The sequence below is a fragment of the Cavia porcellus genome, unplaced genomic scaffold (assembly GCF_034190915.1).
Source record: "Cavia porcellus strain 051 isolate PalLab524CR breed Dunkin Hartley unplaced genomic scaffold, mCavPor4.1 scaffold_7, whole genome shotgun sequence".
NCBI lineage: Eukaryota > Metazoa > Chordata > Mammalia > Rodentia > Caviidae > Cavia > Cavia porcellus.
The window spans coordinates 75,306,711-75,332,110 of record NW_026947490.1 but is presented as its reverse complement, the minus strand read 5'-3'; the positions used below and the strand labels follow the sequence as shown (position 1 = coordinate 75,332,110).

The following is a 25,400-nucleotide window of genomic DNA, read 5'->3' as shown; positions in this document are numbered from 1 at the left end:
ATCTTTTTATACATTTAACTATTTGATCTATCTTAATTTTAGTTTAGTGCATGGTGAGAAATACTGATCTACATTCAGTCTCCTGCAAGTGGAGAGCCAGTTTTCCTATCACCATGCATTAAAGACACTGTCTGTCTTCCAGTGTAAGTTTTTGGCCCCTTTGTTAAAGATCAAAAGTCGAAGGTTGGCCCCTATCTTCTATCCTGCGCCATTGATCCATATGTCTGATTTTGTACAGTACCATTGTATGTTCATCACCGAGCGTGTGTAAAAGAACTTCAAGTCCAGAATTCTGATGGCTCCTTCTTTGCTCTTGTCACCCAGCATGGTGTTTTATTCTGGGTCCTCTGATTCCAATGGAGTTTTAAGATTGTTTTCTTCTGTTCTGTTGGCATTTTGATTGGGAGCCTATCAAATCTGTATATGAATTTTGGAAACATGACCATTTTGATTGTATTTGTCCTGCCTATTCAGGAATAGAGGATGACTTTCCATCTTCCAATGGCCTCTTTGATTTCCTTTTGCAGGATATTGTAGTTTTCTCTGTAGAGGCCTTTCACTTTCTTATTTAGGTTAATTAGAAAGTATTTAATTTTTATTGGTGGTGATGTGAATCATATTTTTCCTAATTTTTTTCTTAGTGGATTCATTATTGGTGTACAGGCACGCTACTATTTCCATGTTAATTTTATCCTGTTTCATTACTGAATTTGGTTATTAATTTTAGGGGTCTTTTGGTGGAATTTTTTGAGTTTTTTATGGAGGGGATCATGTCTGTAAAAATTAATTTGACTCCTTCCCTTCCTACTCATGCCCCTTTTATATCTTTTTCTTGCTTAATTGCTCAGGCTGACGTTTTGATAACAAGTTGAGTAGGTATGGTGACAGTGGACATCTTTGTCTTGTTCCTGATTTTTGAGGGAAAGCTTTCAGTGTTTTCCCATTTAATGTAAGTTTGTCATAAATGGTTTTTACCTATAGCTGTTTTTTCAATGTATTTATTATGAAAGGATATTGGATTGTATCAAGGGCTTTTTTGAGTCTATTGAGATGATTGTGAGATTTTTGTTCCTTCTTTTGTGCATATTTAATCATCTTTGCATACTTGGGATGAAACCTACTTGTTCACGACGTATGCTCGTTTTATGATTTGTTGTATCTTGTTTGCTAATATGTTGTTGAGGATTTTTGCATTCTTATTCAGTAAAGAGATTGGTGCATAGTTCTATTTTGTTTGAATCCTTGTCTGGTTTTGGAATCAGGGAAAATCAGTTTCTAGGAGTGACTTGGGGAGAATTTCTTCTCTTTCAAATTCATTAAAAAGTTTGAAGAGCCAAACATTGTGGCACACATCTGTAATTCCAGCACTTAGGAGGCTGAGGCAGGAGTTTTCCCATGGGTTCAGGGCCAGGCAAGGCTACAAAGTGAGTTCAAGGTCAGCCTGAACTGTATAGTGAAACCCTGTCTCAAAAAAAAAAAGCTTGAGGAGTTTGATATTAGATCTTTCCTTAAGTTTTATAAAATTCAGTGTCAAAAGAGCCCTGGCTCTTCTCTTATTGGTAGAATTTTTAGTGTTGGTTCAATATCACACCTGCTATTGGATTATTTGGAATTTTAAAATATTTTTGGTTCAGTTTTGGTAATTAATATGTACTAGAAATCTATCCATTTCTTCTAAATTCTCCAATTTTTTAATATGCGTTGAAAAAGTAATTGTCAAGGATTTTCTTGATTTTTGGCAGTACCCAATGGGATTTTACTTCTTTCATTTCTAATTGCTTTCATTTGGGTTTTTTCTTTTTTTGGTTAGATTGGTTAGAATTTGTTTATCGTATTTATTTGTGTAAAGAACAAACTCTTTGATTCATTGATCCTTTCTTTTTTGTCTCAATTTTGTTGATTTCTTCTCTGGTCTTTATAATTATCTTTCTCCTACTATTTCTGACCACATATTTCATAAAGTGACTTCTTCCTTACTAGAGAAAACTCTTATGTTTCTCTAATTAAAATAAATATGTGAAATCATCTCTAGCAAATTCACACAAACCTTTCAGCGACTGGACTGTACTCAGAGCCAAGAACAGTAAGGGAACCGGAGAGTCCTCAGGTGTCACTGAACTGCTCTAACTGGAACCCAGTTAGGTCAACAGCCAGCTTTGTCTGGGTCAAAGACGTGAGCTCTACTTTTCCAGAGCAGGTCAGAAAGTTATTCCAAATGCTCAGAAATGAGAATGTACAGGACTCTGCTCCAATCTGGTTTATAGATTAAAAAAATCTTAAACATCTATTTTTAAACATAACCAAATTTATCTTTAGATGGGAAAATATCTGTCTCACAAATATACAAACAGTTCCAGAGAAAAATATTACAACTGGTTCCTGTAACATATCTTTAGAAAGGAGCTCCCCCCTCATCAGTTTTTAAAATAATTTTGTTTTTCAGGCACCAAAGAATAAATAGCAATCTTTAATGTCTGAGTCAAGTTTCATTGTTCACTATGTGATCACTATGTGATTTTCAATCAGTCAATGTTCTGTTTAAGTATCTGCAAGCTAAGCTTTTTAAGATGTTCATCATTACACAGTTTTATGCAGACAATGGGACGGGTTGGACAAATGTCAAGGGTCAGTCATTCATAAACAACCTGACCACCACTGCTGGAAGACTGGGACTTACTAACAGAAAGGGCAAGGAAATTCAGGGAGACCGGAGCATGCCTGTAACCCAGCACACAGGGAAGTGAGGCAGAAGAACCAGCACGTCCAAATGTAGTCTGGCTAACTTAGGGCTGGGGATGAAGCTTGGTATAAAGGCCCTGAGTTCAAGATCTAGGACCACACACACACACACACACACACACACACACAGCTCAGGGGAACTACCAAGTAGGATGAACCAAAACAGCTATCTACCTTTATGTGAGTGGAGAGTAACATGTTTTTGACCTTAGAATATAATTTTGACCATAGAATGGGTTTAGTGAAAAGTTATCTTATTTTTCAAACCATTGCTTCACTATCTTATGTTCTGCCAACATATATGGAAAAGATGCTCAAAATATGCTTAAGAAAAAAGGCCAGGCACATTCCATCATGTGATCTTTGACAAAGGCTCAAACAACATTTGCTTGCGGAAAGAGAGGCTCTCAATAAACAGGCTGGAAAAGTGCTTATGCACAGGCAGAAGGTTGAATGTAAGCTCCTATCTCTTGCCATGAACTAAAGTAAGATCAAAATGCATCAGAGACCTAGCTATTAAAGCAGAAACAGACTTCTGGGGAGATGGCAGAACAGTAATGTTAGATCCCCCTGACCCTCATCTGAGAGACAGCACAATCGTCACGGCAGCAATTCAAAACTGTACCCAGTTCAAAATGCATCCCTCCTTCTTCCCAGAAGCCCCTATGGCTTATTCCTCCCAAAAGTCTTTGCCAAAGCTCATGCTTGTAAAGATTTACCCAATGTCCTGCACTCTCATGAAATAAATCAGCTCACATCAGCTCCCAGAGCTCTTCCCCCATCAGAACCTGCCCTTTGTCTGCAGAGAGCCACCACAGCCTTCTCTGTGGTGACTCCCTCGGTGTTCCCCCTCATTAACTCTTTTCTTATCTAGTTACCTCCTCTCTTTTAACATTCTGCACTGCTCTAGACTGAATACAAACTTTCCACTCAATCAAGTAAGAATAGGAGAAAACAGCCTCTTTAAGAGAAACAGTCCAGATGCTGGAATATAGCATCAGGGGGAAGATGATAAGGAAGAAAGTGGGTCTCCTGGACCCAGGAAGAACCTAGTGACAATTGAAGCCCACAGAGAGAGTAAAAAAGAAAAACTTAAACAGTGAAGGTGGTAGTGGCAACGCCTTTACCCAGAGCTGGACCCACAGTACAAGAGGAGCTGCTGGAACCTAGGGACACTTGGTCACAGTGACGGTGGTGGCTGGCAAGTGTGAAGGCCTCTGCCAAGAGACGCTGTGGTGGAAGGGAGCAGTGGACGCTGAGGACTGCACTGGCTGGCGGTGAGTGCAGAGAGTTCATTTCTCACATGGGAGACAGCCATTGGCCAGGAGCCATTCTGGAGTAGTCCAGGGTAAACCCGGAACCAGAACTACAGTCAGCTCCCTCCAGCAGCTCCCAGCTGGGAGCAGACTGGTGGAAATTGCTTGGACTGAGCTCCACTCCTGTGTGTATTCCAACAGCCATCACAAGGCTCCCCTAGCCCTAACCCTAACCAGTTTGGCCTGGAGGTGGCAGCCAGCTCCACCCCTTGTGTACTCTTAACAACCATGGTGGAGGTTTCCCATCCTTAACCAGCTCATAGAGAGGTGGCCACCAGCCCTGCCCCCCACGGGCACTCCAGCAACCATCATTTTAGGTCCACGACAGTACCTAGCTAGGATGCAGAGACCAGCACTGTGTGCAGTCCTCCAGCCACCAGTGAGCCAAAGCAGGCTGAGAAAAACAGCAGACAGCCCTGCACCAGTGGACACAATGGTCACCATCAGATGCTCATAGCCAGCACTGGCCAGGAGAACCAAATAGTCTTGCTTCAGAGACATTGTAGCCAATGTGGGAAGTGTCTGGAGCCCCACTACCCGCTTGTCCAGAAGAACCCAGGAATATGTCAAGACAAAGATGCAAAAGGGAGACTCTTTTCTCCAACCCAAGCAGAGCTGGGCCAGGAGATGTAAGCACAGAAGAGATTGGGAGTTGCAAACCTGAGCTTTCTGAAGTAACAGCAACTAAAGTAAAGAAACAACTTCATGAGGCTATAAAAGAAATTAGAACAGAAATACCATCTCAGGTAAAAGAAGAAATAAAAAACGATAATGAAAGAATTGCCAGGCACCTCTAAAGAAGATATAGATGGAAGAATAGAGGATCATAGGAAAATGAGGGAAACCTTGAATGAAGATTATATACAAGACAGAATACATGAAACAGATTCAAAGAAACAGCTAGGAAATTAAAAACTCCATTGAAAGCTGGCAAAGCCACTCAAAAGAAACTGAAGATAGAATTTCAAACCTTGAAGACAGGTTTGCAGCTTGTGATGGTGAAAGGAAAGATCCTTTAAAAAAAAAAAACAAGGAGCCAGGAAGTAGCAATTCAGCAGCTACAACACAACCCAAAGAAACATAACTTGAGAGTAATAGGTGTGAGTAAAAAAATCAGGGGTCAACACAAATGACATTAAAAGTCTACTTGCAGAAATAATGAAAGAAAACTTCCCAAGCATAGGAAAAGGAAATGACAGTCAGCTAAATGAGGACTATAGAACTACAGCTAGCCATAACCAAAATAAATCTACACCCAGACATATAATGATCAAGATCCCAGAAATTTAACACAAGAACAGAGTATTAAAAGCTGTCAGAGCAAAGAAACAGATCACCTATAAAAGAAAACTGATTAGAATCACCGCAGACTTCTCAACACAAGCCATCAAATCAAGAAGAGCTTGGAATGAAATATTTCAAGTCCTAAAAGAAAACACCTTCCAACCCTGGTTGATGTACTTGCAAAACTATCTTTCAAAATTAATGGAGAAAGAAGATACTCCCATGACAAAGAACAACTGAAGGAATTCATGATGATCAAACCCACCCTACAAAGAAGGCTGAAGGACATTCTAGAGAGACAGAAAAAGGACCATAGTTTCAGGAATAGCAGCAGAGGGGACTCTCTGAGCAAGGCAGAGCATGGAATGGAGGGGAAAAGTAAACAGGCAACAGCAGGAAAATAGCATGACAGAGATGAGCCAGTGCATGTTGGCCATAATCACTAATACTAATGGCCTCAATTCACCAATAAAAAGAAAGGCAGAGTGGATTAAAATATAGGGTCCACCAATATGCTTTATACAAGAAACACATTTATCCCAAAAGGGGTTCATAGACTGAAAGTCAGAGGAGAGACAAAAATGTTCTATGTGACAGGGAACCAGAAAGAAGTGGGAGTAGCCTGCCTATCTGTTGCAGACTGGTTAAGGAAGTCATGGCATTTTTATACAATGTAAAACCACTCAGCTATAAAGAAAAATACCCTGGAGGTTTTTGTAGGTAAATGGGTACAACTTGAGATCGTGCTCATGGGTAAAATGGTTCAGAGTCACATGGGTGAATATCATGTTATCTCCCTAGTATAAAAACTAAAGGGGTTAGTGGGATCCAAACTGTACAGTGCACCCTGTGAAAGTGAAAGGGGAGGAATTATTTAAAAAGGGAAGGCAGTGGCCATTATTAATCTGTTATCATGATTTGAAAGCCATATTGTTTTCATTGTTCTGTTTAATTTGGTTTTATTCTGTTTTGCTTTGTCTCAGTTTATATTTGATGGCATGGACAGCTATTTCAAAAATAAAATATATTATGGTAACCATTTTTTATTTCCTATTAACTTGTTTTGAAGCCCTGTATTGCTTTCATTGTTTTTTTTGACTAGTTTTATTCTATTTTGTTTTGTTTGATAGTATTATGTCTGATGGCATAGGCAACCACTTAGAAGATAACAAGATGCATTATGGTACCCACTATGGTTTCCCTATTATTTTCTTTTGAAATCCTGTACTGCTTCCATTGTTTTGTTTTTATTGGTTTTATTCTGTACTATTTCATTTGATTTTATTATGCTTGATGATATGGAAAATTCTTTTGAAGATAACAAGAGGCATTATGGTAGCCATTATTGATTTCCTTGTATTTTGTTTTAAAATCATGTATCACATTCATCATTTTGTTTTGATTAACTCTATTCTGTTTCATTTTGTTTGGTTTTATTCTCTTCAAAATAAAAAAATAAAGCAGAAACAATCTGATGGAAGGTAAAATAAATAAAATTCATGAAACTATGTGAATAGTGTGGTTTTACGAACAGAACACCAGTTGTACAAACAATAACACCAAGGGTCCACAAATAGGATTAAAAAGCTTCTGCACGGCAAAGGAAACAAACATAGAGTAAAGAGACAAACTATACTATGGGAAGAAATTTGGTAGTGAATAATTCTCAGACAGTGGGATAATATATACAATGGACAAGAAACTAAAAAAAAAAAAAAAGAATAGACTTCTCTAAATATAAGGTCCAATCACAAAGGGAAACTGAAATGAGCATTTTTAGTAGAAGATGTGCAAGTGGCCAAACAACACATGATGCAAACATTCAACATCTTATTCCAGTAAAGATGGCAGATAGATAAGAGCAGACTACAGAGGCTCCCTGGGACAGACAATGCAGTTGTCGAAATAACACAGCATGGGGAGTCCTGGACAGAGGGAGATGGATCCTCTCAACCCAGGAAGAAAGTAAAGTGAAAATAACCACTCAAAATGCAGTCCTGGGGCTACTATTGAGGCAACTAAGATTCTGTGCTTTTATGTGCCCAAATTCCTGCTGCTTCGACTCATTGGAACTGCAGTCACACTGAAGTCACATTGAAGTTGGAGGTGGCTTAGCTCAAGGGAGAATGGAGTCAGCCAGCAGCAGACCTGCATTGACTTGCGGTGAGTGTCAGGAATAAAACCCTTCTATGGGAAAGGGGCACCAATGAGATGACATTTTGGAATTGGGCAGGATTGGCAAGAACAAGGAACAGCAGTGACTTCAATCAGTTGTTCCCTTCCCAGATGAGACTGATGGAGTGAGCTTGGCCTGGATCATACCCCTGGCTGAGACCCAATAAGTTGTCCCAAACCAATTCCCTATGTGTGGTGCACACTAACACAGTGAAGGCCTCGGCAGGTTGACTGACCCAGAGGGAAGGAGCCAGCATGTGCCACCCTGGTTTGCACCTCAATAACACACTGGAGTTGGCAGGATCACCTAGCCAGCACATTTGAGAAGAACCATAACCAACAAGGAAAGGGACTGGGACTTCCTCTATACACCTGTATGGAAGAAACCAAAAACATGAGAAGAGGAAGCAACAAGAAAAAGTCCTCAGCCCCAAACCCTGAGAACATTGATCCAGGAGAGGTAAATACAAAAGAGATTGAGGACAGCAAGCATATAATATCAGACACAGCATCAGTGGGCATAAAGAGATATCTTCAGGACCTCATAGATGAGCTCAAAAGTGAAATATTTAACCAAGTAAAGCAAGATATAAATAGATTAATAAAAGAAATGCTAAGCACCTCTCAAGAAGACACAGATGGAAGAATGGAGGAGCACAAAAAAAGGAGAGAAGTGTTTGATGAAGAATATAAAGAAAACATAAAATACATGAAGCAGGTTCAAAGAGATTACCAGGAAATAAAAATATCCATTGAAAGATGGCAAAATTACTTGAAAGAAACTAAGAATAGATTGTCCAAACTGGAAGACAGGTTTGCAATGTGTGATCATGAAAGGAAAATTTTCTTAAAAATAGCAAGGAAACAGGCAGTAAAAATACAAAGGCTAGAAGACAACAGGATGATCTATAACTTAAGAATAAAGAATGTGAATGAAGAATCAGGGGTACAAACAAAGGAACTACAAGGGCTATTCACAGAAATAATTAAGGAAAACTTCCCAAGCATAGGCAAAGGAAATGATATTCAGATGTATGAGACATACAGAAATCCAGCCACCTACAACCAAAACAGAGCTATACCCAGGCATACAATAATCAATATCTCAGAAATTCAGTATAAGAACAGAATATTAAAAGCTGTCAGAGAAGAGAAACAGATTACCTATAACAGAAAACCCATCAAAATCACAGCAGACTTCTCAACATAGACCATCAAATCAAGAAGAGCTTGGAGCAAAGTATTCCAAGCCCTGAAAGAAAATAACCTCCAGCCCATATTGATGTACCCTGAAAAAATGTCTCTAGAAATTAATAGAGAAACAAAATGCTTCCAAGACAAAGAGGAACTTGGGAAATTCACAACCACCAATCCAACCCTACAGAGAATACTGAAGGACATTCTAGAGAGAGAGAAAAGTACCAAGATTCCAGAAAGGAAGAAAGGCCTCAAGGAATGGAGCAGAAAGTGGAATGAAAAAGAAAAGCAGACAACTAATGGCAGAAAAAGAGCACAACAGAAATGAGGCAGAGAAGGTTGGCTATAATCTCTAATATAGACGGCCTTGATACACTAAAAAAAAGAAAAACACAAGCAGAGTAGATCAGGAGGTGGGGTCCACTGAGATGCTCTTTATAGGAAATATAATCTAAAAAAGGGTTTATGGACTGAAAATCAAACATGAGAAAACAATGCTCTATGTGACAGGGAACCAGAGAGTAATAGGGGCAACTAGACCACTATTTGTGGATAGCTTGAAAAGGCAGGCCTTAATAGGTAAAGTAATACAGCTAGAGATCAAGTCCAAGAAAGAGAAGGTTCAGAACCACTTAGGTAAATAGCAGGTTGCCCCCCCAATCTAAAAACTGAAGGTGTTGGTGAGACCTAAAAATGCACAGTGCACCCTGGGTGAGTGAAAGGGGAGGACTAGTCTTAAAAAAGATGGCAGAAGATATTGTTAATAGTGTATCAGGATTTAAAACCTATATTACTCGCACCATTCTGCTTAGATTTTATTCTGTCCAGTTTGTCTACTTGCACTAGATCTGAGGGTACAGATAACTACCCCAAAATAACATGATATAGTACAGTAATCATCTTTAATTTCCTATTAACTCAATCTGAGGCCTCCTATAACTTATACTGTTTTATCATGACTGATGTTAGTTAAATATGGCTTGTTTGATTAATGTTTAGTATCAACAGATTTTATTCAAAACTGTTATGATTGATAGTATGAAGTCTGAAAGTATGGGCAACTACACTGAAGATGACAAGATTCACTATGATACCCATTCTGGTTTGATTACTACCTATTTTTGAAGTTTTATGCTATCTACAAAGTTGTGTTTTTATTAATATTGTTATATACTGCTATATTCAATTATACTATGTCTGATGATATAGATAATTGTATTGAAGATAACAAGAGACAATACAGTAACTATGGTAGAACTCCTTGTACAGTAGTTTTATATGTCTTTTTCATTTCATGTGTTTATAGGAATATGTTTTGTTTTGTTTCTCCCTCTGATACAGAAAAGATAGAAATACATGTTAAGACTCATGCATACGTAGGACCTATAAACAGTTTACAAGAACTGATCTTATGACACATGATGAAATGAACACATACTTTGAAGAAAAAGAGACACTACAGTACCCAGTGCTGATCCTGGACTGTCATGATGTGAAATGCAGAAATACTATTATTCTTTGTTCAGAGTGATTTTAGCCTGCTTTGGTTTGTTTAATCTCAACATAAATGAAGATATGGATAACTGCATGTATGTTTAAGTGTATAGGATTGATAACCACATTACTAAGTTTTTGTTGGATAGTTGAACAGAGCTGCTTGCAGTCTTGCTATTTTAATCCCCACTTTGTATGTTTCACTTTTGTATATTGAACAACTATTTGTAAGTGGACAATATGTAATCATCAACTAGTGATTTCTTACAGTTTATTTTTTCTATGAAAGTAACTATTATTTCTACCTGTTTTCTGTTTTGTTTAGTCTTTCTTTAAATAAAAATTTTTAAAAAATGTTCAATATCTTTGGCCATAATAAGAATATGCAGTAAAATGACACTGAAATTCCATCTTATTCTAGGAAGAATGATTGTCATCAAAAGCTTAGGATGTAACAGATGCTAGTATAACAGTGCTACAGGGGAAAAGGGACCCTTTCACATCACGGTTAGGATTGTAAACTAGCATCTAACCATGGAAATTAAGTATGGAGAATCCTCAAAAAGCTATAACTAGAAATTCTATTTGATCAGCAATTTCACTTGCAGGCACTTTTCTGAAGGAGTTAAAGATCTCAGTACAGTGACACATACCTAGCTATGTTCAAGGAGCACAACTTACAACAGCTAGGTGGATAAAGAAAATGTTGCATATAAACACACTGAAGTACTGCTCAGCCATTAAAAACAATAGATTTGAGGAATTTGGAGAAAAATCAATGCATCTTGAGACTAAAAGCTAAGTGAAATTAATCAGAAAGTTAAATACCGTATGGTTTCCCTTATAGAAGAAACTCAAAGTATAAATAATTTAAGGTATAAAATGAAGCATGGATGATAATTCATATGCAAATTAGGATCTACAGATACAGCTACTGGAGTTAACTAAAGGTTAACTCTTCTCTTTGGAGAAGACTATGGTTTGGAATGTTTAATTTTTCATATAAACCATTATTTATTTTCATCATATTCTGTGTGGTACTCAAGGTTCTTATCTGTACAATGGGAAAAAAATCCTATTCTGCCTACTTCAGACAGTTAAAAAGAGGATTCAAGGCAAAATTTAAATAACTACAATGAGAATCGCAAAACACTATGGGATAGTACCAGAGCCCTGCATGGAAAGAGTGAATTTGTCCCTGCACAAAAAGATACAAAGATCAAGAGAGGAAAGAAACACAGGCTGATTGAATTGGTCAGCTGTGTGTACCTTTGGGCAGCATCCAAGGATCCCCTACGTATCTCATAGCCATGCACACTTCTGGGTCTCTCACATATTAAGAACGTTAATTGGCACAGATCTGAAGAATAAAGGAACACTGGCTAAGCATGCATGACACAATTTTATATCTCATTAAGTCCAGCTAGCCTTGAATGACTCTGAGGTGTCTCCAGAATCATGGCTGTGAAAGATTCCAAACCTCATACATTTACAGGAAGCTATTTTCCTTTCTTAGAAAATGGTTACAGCAATATTCTCTGTGCTGCTAAAGACTCCTTCTGCATATTAAATGACTATGTAAAGAGGCTGATGCGGGTGTGTTAGAGGGTTCCAGGTGCACCCTCCTTCTGTTTACCTTCCCGAAGCACTTTTCCCAGTGTGACACAGACACACACTGCACTCAGGAAAGCATAGGTATGTATGTGTCACTGTACTGAGATGTTTAACTCCTTCAGAAAAGTGCGTGCAAGTGAAATTGCTGATCAAATGTACTCAGGAAACCAATAGGAGCACGAAGGCCTGGAAGCATTCCACTTTCTGTTCACAACAGTTATATCTATGCGCTGAAATAAAATGCTTCTAAATCAGGAACACCTGTCTCAGCACCTAGCAACATATACAGATGGAAGGTTGCTAACTGGACCAGACAAACACCAGTCTCAGGAAGAATCAGACTTTCAAAGCATAAGGACACAGCTAAAAATGCATTTACCTCAGCAATTATGTGTGTAATTTCTGAATAATTGTGGCATCTTCTCACACAGGACCGAGCCAAGAAGTCTTCCACCAGCCGTGTTCCAATGCCATATCCCCTGTGCATGAAGGAGACAGTGGTCTGCACTCGTAGATAACAAACTAAACCAACCCAAATGGCCATGGCGAGTAGCTTTTGGCCTCTTTGTCCCCCTGAGTCCTGAAGGAGAACAACACATGCAGGAAACCAGCATGCTGCAAGCACAGGGGTCTGACTGGAGTCCAGGGCAGACTGGCCCCAATGTGAGCCTGTCAGGGAAACCTTCAGAAGGTGGGTGCCTTAGCCTAGCATCTCCCACCATGAGCTACTGATACAAACTGAAGGAGTCTAACCCTTTTGCTACAGGCACGTTGCCTGAGTACACATCTTCCTCTAGCATAATTACCACACTAAGAGGGCAAGCGTTTCCAGGTGCATTCTACAAGTCAGGGTAGAAGCAAACAAATATGTTTTTCTGGCAACAGAGATGTCAGCAGTTAGGTTTTGTAATATTCATGGTGTGTGTGTTGGGGGTATCCAAAGCCAGAAATCCCATTTTTCATTTCCAGGAGACTGAAAAATGAGTTTGGAAGCTAGTATTTCTGTTATCTCTTCATTTTACCCAAGGAAGCAGCTCTAGTGTAAAGGAAATTTCAAACCTTACAATCTGACAGTGTATTAAGAGCAGTAAAGGCAGGCCCAGCCTGTTTAGACTCAGCTAGCCTTGAGATTGCAGTGCCAGGTGTAACTTGTAAAATGGACATAACACAGCTAGAAAGCACGCCTTACTATGCTAACTTGCTTCAAGGAAAGAGTGGCTCACTTAAAGATAATGATCGATTTTTCTTGTTTACCTAGCTCCTGACCTTAAGATACCTCCTCCAGCCCAGAACGAGCTTGCCTGACAACATATGACCCAGCCTATGGAACCAATTATAAAATAACCTGCTATCAGTCTTATGTACTTCTGGCCTAAAATACACCTAAGTGTCTCTTTAACCCCAAGACAGGGCTGGTGATTTAGAACTGAGTTTCCCCCAGCCCACAAGCGGAATAAAGTGTTGCCTTCCAACTCCTTGGTACCTATGTGTCTTCCATCTCATTTGGTCCTTGTTTTTTTACAACAGGTGCCGTACTGGAAATACTGATTTTAAAGCCTCGCAAGGAGAAGTGAGATCACACAGAGAACGTGGCCCATATGACTGACTGAGCAGCTCCTTTGAATAGGCACTTTGGAAATGAATTTCAGGACAGAGTTAAAGAGATGTCAGTGTCTCTGTCTCACAGAAACATGCAGTCCAGTTGAGGGATTACAGCTTTAATCGTGGATCTAAAAATGGGCACGTATACAGTGGTGACTTGTGCATTGAAGGCAAATGGATTTGATGCAAGAGTGCTTATTATTTCACTGATGCCAGTGCAATATTCTTTGTTTATACTTCTGAGTGGATAGAAACAGTCATTTTAGCTCAATTAACTTTGAAGATAAATGGCTTATAGTTGTAGCCAGAATCTCATGCTGAAAGAATTTAAGAGACAGTATATTTACTTTGGAAGAGACAGTTGAACCTGTATGTTAAAATGTGTACAGGACTGGGGATTAGTGGGAAAGCCCACACCCAGCATGCACCAGGCTGAGTCCATCTCCAATGCCACATACCAAGTTTTCTGTAGGTGTAGGCATGGGCATTAGGCATAGACACAGTCTCTGCTACTGGGAATATTGCCGGAAAGTTGATGTATATATCTTGCGTTGGTCAAAAAAAAAAATACAGTAGATATTTATAAATCAAATTAAAACTGTATGGTCTCAGTAACTGTAAAACAAGTTCAAAGGTCAATTTTTAAAGCAAAGATCTTCCTGAAATGTTTCAGAACTATATTTTTTATTAAGTATTTGATCCTAAAATGTTAAAATCTCCATTGAATTAGATCAACAAGTATATCTTTGTCAACTAAATGATCATACATTTATTACACAAAGCAATGCACATTTACTAGAAGTCACATGAAATAACTTCTGCCAGTGCCAAGTCAGATATTAAAGTACGACCTAAGCATTTGCAGCTACTGTGATTGTAGATTGCTGCGCTGAGAAGCAACTCAAAAAGCCAGTGGGTGAGTAGTTGTCTATTTGCACCCTTGTGCTAGTCACCTTGACTAGTCACAAAACTGAACTAAAATGAAGAATAAAAGATGTGTACCAAAACTAACACATTTTTTGTAAAGAAAAATGTGAATAAAAATGTAAAGGAGGAAGACAAGGCAGAAAGTATCTTTAAGGGTTTTTGTGAGTGTTGTTGTTGTTTCTTGTATTCCAGCAGAAAACACAAGGAATGTTTTTAAAAAGCTCTAAAATGCTAGACTGAATTTCTTCTTCAATCTCCTAAGTAAAACTTTTCCCATTCATTGCTGTTACAGACTTTTTAAAGTTTGTCATTAAGAGATTGAAAAATATTGACAGATATTTTAGGGGTTGGCAAAAATCTGATGATCACCTAACAATTTTGAGGAAGATTTAAAAGATCGAATTTAGCATCAAGAATGTCCACTAAAAAGACAAAAAAAATGAGCTTATTTAAAAAAGAAATAAACGAGTTTTTTATTTAATGTTTTTAAAGTAAATTTAATGGTAAAAAACATTCAAGCAATAAAAACATGATATAGGAAAGAGAAAACCTTCCTTCAATCTGTTCTCCACCATCATCCTGTCTTCTTCTGGGCAACTATGATTAGTTTTTTGCATATCTTTTCATTGATAATACATTGACATAAACAAATATTTATTTGAAAGGAACTATGTCAGCAAAACAAATTACTGACACTAATCAGATTTGATGTTCTCTCATATTATGAAAATAATAATCTCAGGTTCACCATATCTGTTCACCACTAAGAAAAAAATGATTCCTCACTTAAACAAGAAAATGCTCCATGTTGACGATTATGGAAAAGAGTCCCTTCCTATTATTTTAGGCTCTCAACTCAGATATCGGCTGTAAGAAGTGATATCTGGCTGTGATTTGGTGGATCAGCGGAGGAGCTGGAGAATTGGAGCAAGTCATCAGGGCAGAGAAAGGCAGGAGGTGCAGGAAGCAGGTGGCAACCCCAAGAAGGAGCAGTTTTACTCACATTTTGTCTAAGTACTTGTTCACGTCTTCGTCTTTTTCATGATCCTCACACAGCTGAGCGACCAGAGCTCCATAGGTCAGGACCAAGAGGTCTTTGTTCTGGAGAGAAAGAGACAGTCTTAGGTGACAGGCAAATTGATGACAATATTCTACTCTATTTTCTTAACAAAATCTTTGGAGAAATCAGCCTCAGAGATCATCTGTTTGTTTCTTTCTATCCTCTCATTTTTGCAACAATTTTCCCTTTTGAGAACAAGCTTGACTACCTTGCTGGGGTTGAGGGGGAAACCTGTGAAATCAGTTTCTTAATGTGAGATCCTCTTTCTATGCATTTGTCATTTACTTTGCAATGTGTTTTCATAGAGGAAGGTTTTTAAAATTTGCTAATTTCTGACAGAAGTGTCTGTTGTTCTGGGATGGTCCTGACTTCGCAGTTTTCAGCTGAATGAGAATGGTTGGGTGAGCCTCCTTGTGCATCTGTACCACACCTCAGGAACCCCCATGTGCTAAGGAGATGCTCAGGGTGATCCCTACTGCCGCAGTGGTGAATTCATGGAATGTTTTTCCTTTTTCATTGAAAGAGAGAGAGAGAGAAAAAGAGAGACACACAGAGAGAGAATATGGCATGTAGCTCAGCAGCACAGAGTCTGCCTGGCAAGCATGACGTCTTGAGTTCAGTTTCCAGTACGAAAACAAACAAAAAAGAAATAAAAAAAAAAGAAAACAAAACCCCAAAAATTAAAAAAAGAGAAGAATATATGCTTTTAAAAAATAGATATCCAAAATATGTTCCATACTAGGATGTACAAAGTGCAGCTAATAACTAGTATCAATTTAAATCTTGTTTAGTATAAGATGTATTGAGAATATGTGAAATAGAAAACATAAAGTTTAATAAATCCATTTGTAAAAGACTTCTTACTTTGCTTGATAGTGAGAACTAAGAAAGGAATGGAGGTCTTTTTTTGGTACCAGGAATCAAACTCAGGACCTCATGCTTACCAAGCAGGCACTGTGCCACTGAGCGACATCCCTGGCCCAGGGACGAAAGTCTTAAAGATAATCCATCCCAATTCTGCTAGTCCTGTAGAGGGACAAACGAAGCCTCAGGAAGCCAGGGAGACTTGCGTGGCCTCTGGGCCTGTGGCCTCCTCCAAGCCAGCGGATATCACTATAGTGTGTCAAGCACGCTGGAGGAGAGGTGGTAGTAACTGGAGATGAAAGAGAGGTAAATACAGAAAATCATCTGGCTTTACACAAAATCCATATTGCAGGGGAGGTGAACCGTAGGTTCCTGTTTAGAAAGGGTATCTTTACCCATGGGCCCAGGTATTTTAGACAAACAAATCAGTCGGGTGAAATAAGACATGCTAATATTTGTGTTTACAAAAAACAAACCAACAAAAGCATGGGCAGGAATGAGTTAAAAATATTTTATTCAACCAAGTGTCCTCTACAAAGTGTTATAATGTAGATTTCAATATTTTCAGAGTTAGCTCAGCCCCACTAGTCCCTTCTGTTGTCCATGAGCTTTTACGGTGAAAAACACACTTCTTCAGTCAGATAGAATATGTATTACTGTTGTGCTAAAAAAAAAAAAAAAAAAAAAAAAGCTAAAATGCAAAGTTAAAAAGATTGTTATTAGCACAAAGAGCTTTGTCATTCTGTGCTATGCTTATTGCCCTAGTCACCATGTACCTGGAAACTGACCACATACTTATAGACTAATTGACATGTCGCCATACTGTTCCGTTTGCGTCATCACCTTAGTAACCTGTTTGCTGTGTCAACCATTGTTCCCTTTGTGAGAGACAAATGATGCTGTGTCAACCTTTGTTCATTTTGTGAGAAACAAATGTTCCCGGAATTAGCAGACCAAGGGCTGTAAATTAAGGGAAAAAAGGGCCAACCACCAATTGCAAAACGTCTCTGACCCCAAGAAAAGGAGAACAAAGACCTTCCCCATTCTTGCTCTTGTCACGTCATTGGTTTAATCGCTATAAAAACCTGTCAAAATTCTAACCTAGTTTGACAGCTGTGCCAGCTCCACCTGCACTGTGCTGCTGGTGCCAACTTAAATAAAAGTGCTGTTTTTCTTTTTAAAAAAAGACATCTTTTCTTAAATAACATCTTGGGGCCTTGTTTTTTGGGGTACAACAATTACCAGTCAAGAAATTTTCAGTGAGTAGAGGCAAAATCTCATTTGGTACATATGGGCATAATTTATGAGGAAATAAGCCAAATATTAATTGGTATTATAGTAACATTCAATTAAGGCATAGGAAAATAATGAGTATGATGATATTTTTACTAGGAAATAAAGTGATAAAATGAGAAGGGATATGAATAAAAGGATTTTAAAACATGATACTGAGAGGTTCACCATGTATTCAGTTTTAATCCTGTTCTTACTTAAAAATTCTAGGAACCCACTTATTAATCATAAGAAATTATGATACATTGAACACAAATAAATGAAATATCCACCTAACATGTAAGAAGCCACATAGAAAACAAAGAGCTGCTCTGTACTAACTCCACAGCACAAACATAAGCAAAGGTACAGGAGGGAGAGACAGCAAAGGAAGGAAAATAGGAATCACAACATGTTTCTTACTCCCGGTCTCAACAAAAGCACCTGAAGAAGAGATAAAAGGAGACAAACTTGCACCCTGCCTTCCTAGCCACTGTAGCCTGAGCACAGAGCCCATTTATAACCAAGACCAACAGCATCCCTCCGCCCCTGACATACCAGGATATTTTGAAGCATATTTTACATATAATCCAGTTTCAAAACCTGTAAAAGCCCCTGGGCATTTTTCTGCTTCAAGAGCAAGGACTGTGCCTAGAGCTCTAGGAGCAATTATGTCTCAGACTCACATCATGGCCCTGAATAAATGTCAAGCCAACTACTTCTCCATGGTTTTTAAATAACTTTTTATATGAAAATAGAACACTGTTGATTATTTTTAGAGGATAAAGCATTCTAACCTGATACACATATATCTATATTTCAGTAAAACGTGAACTGTGGATATGCAATACTATCACTTTTAGCATGGGGGATCCACAGAAAAGTCAACCCAGGTCCCAGAATGCCAGGGGTCTCCCTGCAGGCCTGTCCAATCTGGATACACCGGGTCATCACAGCATTAAGCACCCAAGGCCAAAGTGACTTAATTATATCAAATCAGTTCCCTGAAGGAACACAGTAGAAAATGAACCATGAGCTTCACAGGTGCAATATCAGAATGGCTAATACTGTGCATGAGGATTAGAGATAATTTCCCTAAATTGAACCACAAAATATAAATTTTACAAGTAACTGTGAAAGTGGAACACACAGGAAGGAAATAGCCCAGATTAAATAAAAATACTCATTTTTAAAACTGAGAAATATTCTTTTAAAGGCATTCTTCAGATGCTTAGCTTTTCTGGTGATTATATTCATCTTTGATTTCACACATAATCCACTACTCTGTCTCTCTCTCTCTCTATATATATATGTATAAATTTCATTTTCTGTTTCACTCAGTGTGCAATACAAAGAATTGTTTAATCTTTTCAGATTCTCAGCAGAGACAAATGAAACATTTCATATTTTCATACAGTTAGTTATAAAAGGAAATCCTAAAAACCTGTAAAAACAATAGATTTTTTCTAATGGGGTATGACAGGTCATTGTAACTGTTCCAGTGATGCTGTTTATGGTCAGCTCCACTAAAACCTCTCTTGTTCCACTGAGAATTCAACTTAGCAGCATCACTTTTCAAAATAAATTAAAATACCACCCAAGGAAATATTTGCTGTGAATCAGGAGAACCTGGTTTATGAAAGATCTTACTATTTTATGGCACTCTGGTCTTCTGTGCGCAGGGCGAGACATAGCGTGGTGATGGAAATTCTGGTCCTCTATTCCTTTCTCTGCTCAAGGCCTCAGCAGTGCATCAGCTGTGATTCTTCCTGAAACGCCTACTTGCTTTGACACAAGAATGCTGTTTCTGCACGTCACTGCTTCTGCTCTTTGCTGAAATGGTGAAGCAACAGAACACAAGCAACAGGACTGCCTGGTACCCCCGGCGTGGTCGCTGATCCAATAGCTGCCTCATTTATAATAAATTGTTATCTAGACCTGAACAATCTAAGAGTGTGAAGTCAGAAGCAGAGAGACACTAAAAGTTCTTTCGCCCTGGGGAGTTCGAGAGTGCTTTTTTGTTCTCGTGCCAACACATCGTTTTCAAATCACAAACAGAAACCTTCACAATCCAAGACAGAGCTCGATGTTAGCATTATTCAGGCTTGTATTGATTGTCCTGTGAATTAGAGCGACAGAATCAGCAATCAGGAGGCACTAAATCCTGGATTCAGAGCTGACTGAGGACTCAAGTGGGGACCACACCATCCTTAGCCTGCAGACTCCCATCCTTGGTGACTGCGGTATTCAAAGAGGCCTGCTGTCTCCTTTCCATACCCACCCATCAGGGATTTCAAGGAGAGACAGAATGGGCGGTAGTTTCCTACAGACCTCTAGCTCACAGCGGGTCCAGTACAGTGTAATAGTTTGCAACGATACTGGCCGAGAAAGTGAGGCCCTAGACTTCTCTTGCTAGTCCCTGAGATGTTGGGGATCCGAGCCCATCTTAGGTATGCAGAAGGATAGATATTTAAAGTTCGAAGAAGAAATCCCATCTTGACAACCTCTTGGTGCAGGTCATCAAACCCATTCCAGAAATTCAAACGTTTAAAATAGTATCCTATTTCTTACAGTTTGGGAGAATCTGCCATAGTGGCTCTGTTACATTCTTGCTATAAAGTGACACAGTGTGAATGCTTGGAAAAAGATGTGGCCTAGTGTCCAGAGTCTAGGAAGCCTGGGAAGACTCGGCTCAGTTTCAGTTCTGTCACTAGCTGGCTATGGGGTTTGGACAGGCCACCGCACTGCTCTAAGGCTCAGTGTACACATCGGCAAAGTGGTGACAAATCTGATACTGACCTGGGAGAATGATTGTCAGCAGGAAGGTGGTAATACAAGCTGTAAAACACAATATAACAAATTACAAAATATGTACATAATAAAGGATAGTCTTGTTACTGGAGATATGGGATGGAACTCTACAGTGATTAAGGAATTTCCATATGCCTGTGTCTGTGACACCATTATCTCAGGGAAACCAGTTTTGCTGATTTCTACGCAGCAGATTGATAACAGCTTATTTACAAGTTATTAACAACTTCTAAATTTGTGTAAAATTTATACCTAACATCGTTTTGCTTTCCTTTATCTCATTTTAATTAAACCACAACCTGTGAAGTAGTAAATACTGTATTCACTGACATTTTAAACTATATAAACTTAAGAGGAAAAAGGCTGAGAAATTTGTTCAAGAATATCTGGATAGTATGCCGATTCTTATAAAAGCAATTTTATGATGTGTGCAGTTGAATTATGCTGCAGCAAAATGTCACACTACATTTTTATTATTACTGGAGGTCTGCCATCCATTATGGGATGTTTTTGTCACTTGTGAGGTGGTGCCTGCACTCAACACTTATTTTTTTTACAAGTCTCTTAGTCTTTTCCCTGCCCTCTCCATCTCTTAATCTCAGTCTTACTGAGAAGATCTGTCCAGCTACCTCCTCTTCTCTATCTTTACTTTATTCTTCATTTACATTTCCAGCTTCTCATATAAAAAAACCCTGACAATATGTAAGCTTGCATGTCTGATTTATTTCACTTACCATGATGGTCTCAGGATGCGTCTTTTTACCTACAAAAGACTCAAATTTATTCTTCTGGATGGCAGAGTAGAACACCACTATTTATAAATACCACATCAATTTATCATTCATCTGATGATGGACTTATAGGCAGATTCCAAGATTTCACTATTACAAAATATGGTGCTATGAACACTGGTATGCAGGTATCATAACATCTGTGTGTAACCCTTCTGGGAGGATACCAAGCAAGAGAAGGGTTGTGTCAATACAATCTCTAGTGTTAGTTGTTTGAGGAATCCATACTGGTTTCCATCCTGGCCGTGCTAGTTTATACCCTTACCAACGACGTCAAAGCATTTTTTGTCCTCCACACCTGACCAGTGTTTGTTATTAATTTCTTGACGTTGTTTAGTCTTTCTATGGTAGAATGGAATCTCAATTTGTTTAAATTTTCATTTCTCTCATGGTTATTATGTTGATAATTTCTTCATGAATTTACTGGTCATTTCTCCTTCTAGAAGTGTCTATTCATTTGCCTATTGATTTGATTGGGCCTTTGCTTTGGAGGATGTACAGTTTACAGTTCTTTATGATTTCTAGATGTTAGTGAGTCTGTTTGAGGAATAGCTGATGGAATCACTCCCACCCCTCTGCTTTTTCCATTGTTTCTTTACTGGGCAGAAGCAGCTATGGTAGGTGACAAAACCAGGGGGAAGAATTTTGCCTCATGCAGGGCTTTTTTCTATTCCTCCTTTACTTTCTTCTCCCATTCTTTCCTCTTGGACTCATGTCTCCCACTCCTCTTCCTCCTTCTCCTCCTCTTCTCTGTCTTCTCTCTTCCCACCAAGCAGCTGGCCTTGAGCTGTACATGGCTGGCCTAGAGAGTGTTGTGTGCTTCCCAAGTCCTTTTTGGACCAGGGAGAAGCCAGTCTCTGAGGGATGGCTCATTTGTGGTCTAACTAGAGCCAACATGCTGTTGTCCTTGGTCTAGGGCCTAGAGTTGAGGTTACCAGGAACCCCGGTTCTTGGCTTATGGTGCCCTCAAGCAGCTCCCAGCACCAAGTGTTCTCAGAGAAACTTGGTGGTCAGAACGGGGTTTGAAGCTAAGCTGGAGGCTCCTGACTGTAGAGCAACCCAGGTGCTGGGCGCCTTTGTGATGCATGCTTACATGGAACACTGCAGATGTGAGGTGGTGATACTTCTGCCTGTAGGATCCAGGTGGGTACTGGGCATATGAAAAGTGATGTATCCAGGACAAGGAGAATTGGACCTCGCTAAGGAGCCTGGCATGGGTGTACATGAGTGTGTAGCTGGACCACACATTAGCAGAAAAAAGAGTAGGGGCACACCAGCCCACCTGGGTCTGAGGACACAAGCCTGCCCCATAGGACCTGTACCAGCCCCAAAGTTCTGATACAAGCTCTGTCAGGCATGGTGGCTGCAGGTTTCTGGGTCCTTTGGAGCTAGACAGTCCTTGGACAGGGTTGGGGCCCATAGAGGGTAACTGGTATACAGTGTCCCATGGGATGTGCTCAGCCCCAGCTCCTGGCCCTCAGGTGACAGGTCCCCGCCTGGGGCTGCCTTCCTTTGCTTGGGCTGAAGACCAGACAGTTGCCAGGCTGCCTCTGCTACCTCACCTGGCCTGCATGCTGGTGCCAGAGTCCAGCGGCCTAGAACACAAGACCCAGGTGGCTGTGGGGCTGACAAGGTGAGAGTGGTGGGAAGGGACATGTGTCTACAGTCAGGAAGGGGTCCTGAGAAGCTGTGTTCTGGGGTCACCATGTGTTGTCCCTCTAGGCCATCCTGACGCTGGGGGGAATGTGTATGGCAGGCTTCCTCTTAAGGTGCCTGTCACTCTTCTCTATCCCACCTCTGTCCTCCCCACAAACGCTTACTGGGAAGCTGTGTGTATTTGCCAGATGGGATATGTGTCTTTGGAAGCCCTGGCTAGCCATCTCCACCCTGACCTCTGCACACCAGCACAGTCTGCAAAGCCTCTTGGGAAAGGCGTGGGGGTGGAGAATGCCCAGGCCTTTCTTGAAGAGGCAGTTACAGAGGGGGAGGGGCATCTCCAACTGTCACTTCAGTCCCACCCTGGACCAGAGAGGGGACAGCAGTTCAGTCCCATTGCTAGAACTGGGGCTTGAGGGATCTGAGCACAGCTGTGAAGCGGGTGGGGGAGACTGAGGACTCCTTGAGAAGATTTGCCTGAGAGTTGTGTTCACATTGTCCTCTGTGACTCAGTCATCAGCACGTATTAGAGAAGGGGTTCTCTTGCCTCCGTCAAAGGCGAGCAGCTTCTGCAGGTCTCGGTCAGTCAGCACCCAGCAAACCCACAGAGTGAAGTCCTTTGAAAAGCTCGTTCCTGTCACACCAAGACTAGCCACTGTAATCCCATTGACGTGGTCTTGGCTTCGGTCAGCTGGGGCTTTGTGCATCAGACTCCAGTCCCTCAGTGAAGGACTTGGCCTGCTAGATGTGGTGTCACCGGTCTATGCAGGTTTCGCATCTCTTGGCTTCTGTTTTACTTTACATGTGTTGGAGCATCACGTCCTTTTGAAATGTTGTTCATAATTTGTCATATTTTGATTAGAATATGGTCACAGTACCTAATGATGACATTTGCGGTGAAGTTGATGCATTTAATGTGTAGAATGGAAATTAGGTCCTACCCAGGAGGAGGGACCCATAAAGCATAGATTGCTCTCCAAGTCACTTCTGTGGAGCAGCGGGCCCCACCCAGCACTGCCAGCACGAGGCTGTGCTTTTGGCAGTGCAGCGAGATGCAGGCTGCGGGTGGAGACTGATAACATGATCCCTGCAGCTTTCAGGGCACAGTTCAGGCACTGGGCCCTCAGAAGCTCTTATGCCTCCTTAGAATTCATGGAGCTACAGGGGACGGGTCTCACTAGGATGGGGGACCCTGCTATGATGGTCACTCAACTGACCCAAGTGCAGTGAGCTGCTGCCCTTTCAAGCAGAAACACCTCTCTGGTGGAGACCGCACACTTGCCACAGACATGAAATTGACCCAATCCTAAAGGGACACCCAGGCATAGAGATAAGTTTTGGAGTTTGTTTTTCAAACTTGAGTAATGAAGACCTGTCAAGTAGTGCACCTCTGAAATCCCAATACAGAGGGAGGCTGGGGCAAGAGGGTCACATGTTGGAGCTTAGGCTGGGCAACCTAGCTACTTAGTGGGACTTGACAAAATTAAAACTAAAAATTAAATGGACTGGGGATGTTGCTCAGGGAGAAGCTACTGGAATCCATCCCCAGGCTTGGAGAGAAATGTTTCCTGATTTGTAAAGTACCTCAGTCAACAGTATTCTGCAGTGTCCGGGTGACACTGCACTCATTAGCTCCAGGAAATTTCGGTCCCTGGAACCCAGGATGCTGTGAAATTTCGTATTTTAAAAATAGAATTTAATCAAGATCCTGAGAACGTGCATCCATTTCACATAGAAGGGGTGGAGCTGTGCTGTCCTGTCCATCTGTCCTCCAACATGTAACCATGTCAGGGGGGATGGACTACTCTCAGCTGACCCGAGAGCCTATAGAGGGGCATTTTCCAGAGGCCTCTGGGAGCTCTGTGTGCTGGGGACCCCGTGCTCTGGCCTGTGGACAGAACAGATCTTAGGAGCCTAAGCCCCTCTCTGTCCCCACCTCTGTGTCTGTGACTCAGAAACTCTACTGCCAGTTTCCACCATAAGAAAAAATGGGGATTCAAGGACCCCAAGTTCATAAGGTAAAAGCGTTATCATGAGTACTGACTGGGCAAGAGATGGAGATGACCAGGCTGTGTCTCCAGTGTGTGCATGAGGGCTGTGGGCAGACAAACCCCAGCCAGCAGCGATGACACACAAGTCTGAACCCTAAGATAAAGACAGAAGGAGCAGGACTTCAGGGGAGCTAGTTTCTCTTGAATGACTCTGATTGTGACCTTTTATTATTCATTCATAGTGCACTGCTCATTTAACTGATAAGTGCTTCCTGACATAATTTATTGAATAAATGAGTGAAAAACGACGAATTATTGAGGATTTTCCATTGCCCAAAAAGCTAGATTCACCAATCCCTTAAAAAATCAGATGACAAAAGAGAAATCTGATTAGTTGATAGGAAAATGTAGAAAAGGTAAATTTCAGGAATATACAGTGAGCAGGGGCCAGGGACTAGCAGCAGGGAGAGGGGAGGAACCTCTCCCAGGCACAGTACTGAGGGGAAGGCACTGACCCTGGACAGCAGTGCAGGGTGCATACACTAAGAATGCACTTCAGGCAACCATACTGATTGTTTAGAACTAAACTAAAAGCCTAACTTTTAAA

At 40.4% G+C, this 25,400-nt stretch overlaps 2 protein-coding genes across 2 annotated transcripts in view; one reads left to right on the top strand and one right to left on the bottom strand.

The window, feature by feature from the left end:
* Positions 1 to 14,825, top strand: part of Calhm5 (calcium homeostasis modulator family member 5) — a 55,383-nt gene extending 40,558 nt beyond the window's left edge. The window contains exon 2 of the mRNA XM_063253864.1: positions 13,347 to 14,825. Within this exon, the coding sequence (XP_063109934.1) occupies positions 13,347 to 13,367 (21 nt within the window). The 3' untranslated portion in view covers positions 13,368 to 14,825. The remainder of the gene's footprint in view (positions 1 to 13,346) is intronic.
* Positions 1 to 20,646, bottom strand: part of Trappc3l (trafficking protein particle complex subunit 3L) — a 66,717-nt gene extending 46,071 nt beyond the window's left edge. Inside the window, exons 1-4 of the mRNA XM_063253866.1 lie at positions 20,344 to 20,646; positions 19,195 to 19,663; positions 15,352 to 15,449; positions 12,199 to 12,298 (exon numbers count right to left, since the gene is read on the bottom strand). Of these exons, the coding sequence (XP_063109936.1) occupies positions 12,199 to 12,298; positions 15,352 to 15,449; positions 19,195 to 19,236 (240 nt within the window). The 5' untranslated portion in view covers positions 19,237 to 19,663; positions 20,344 to 20,646. The remainder of the gene's footprint in view (positions 1 to 12,198; positions 12,299 to 15,351; positions 15,450 to 19,194; positions 19,664 to 20,343) is intronic.
* Positions 20,647 to 25,400: the final 4,754 nt, after the last annotated feature.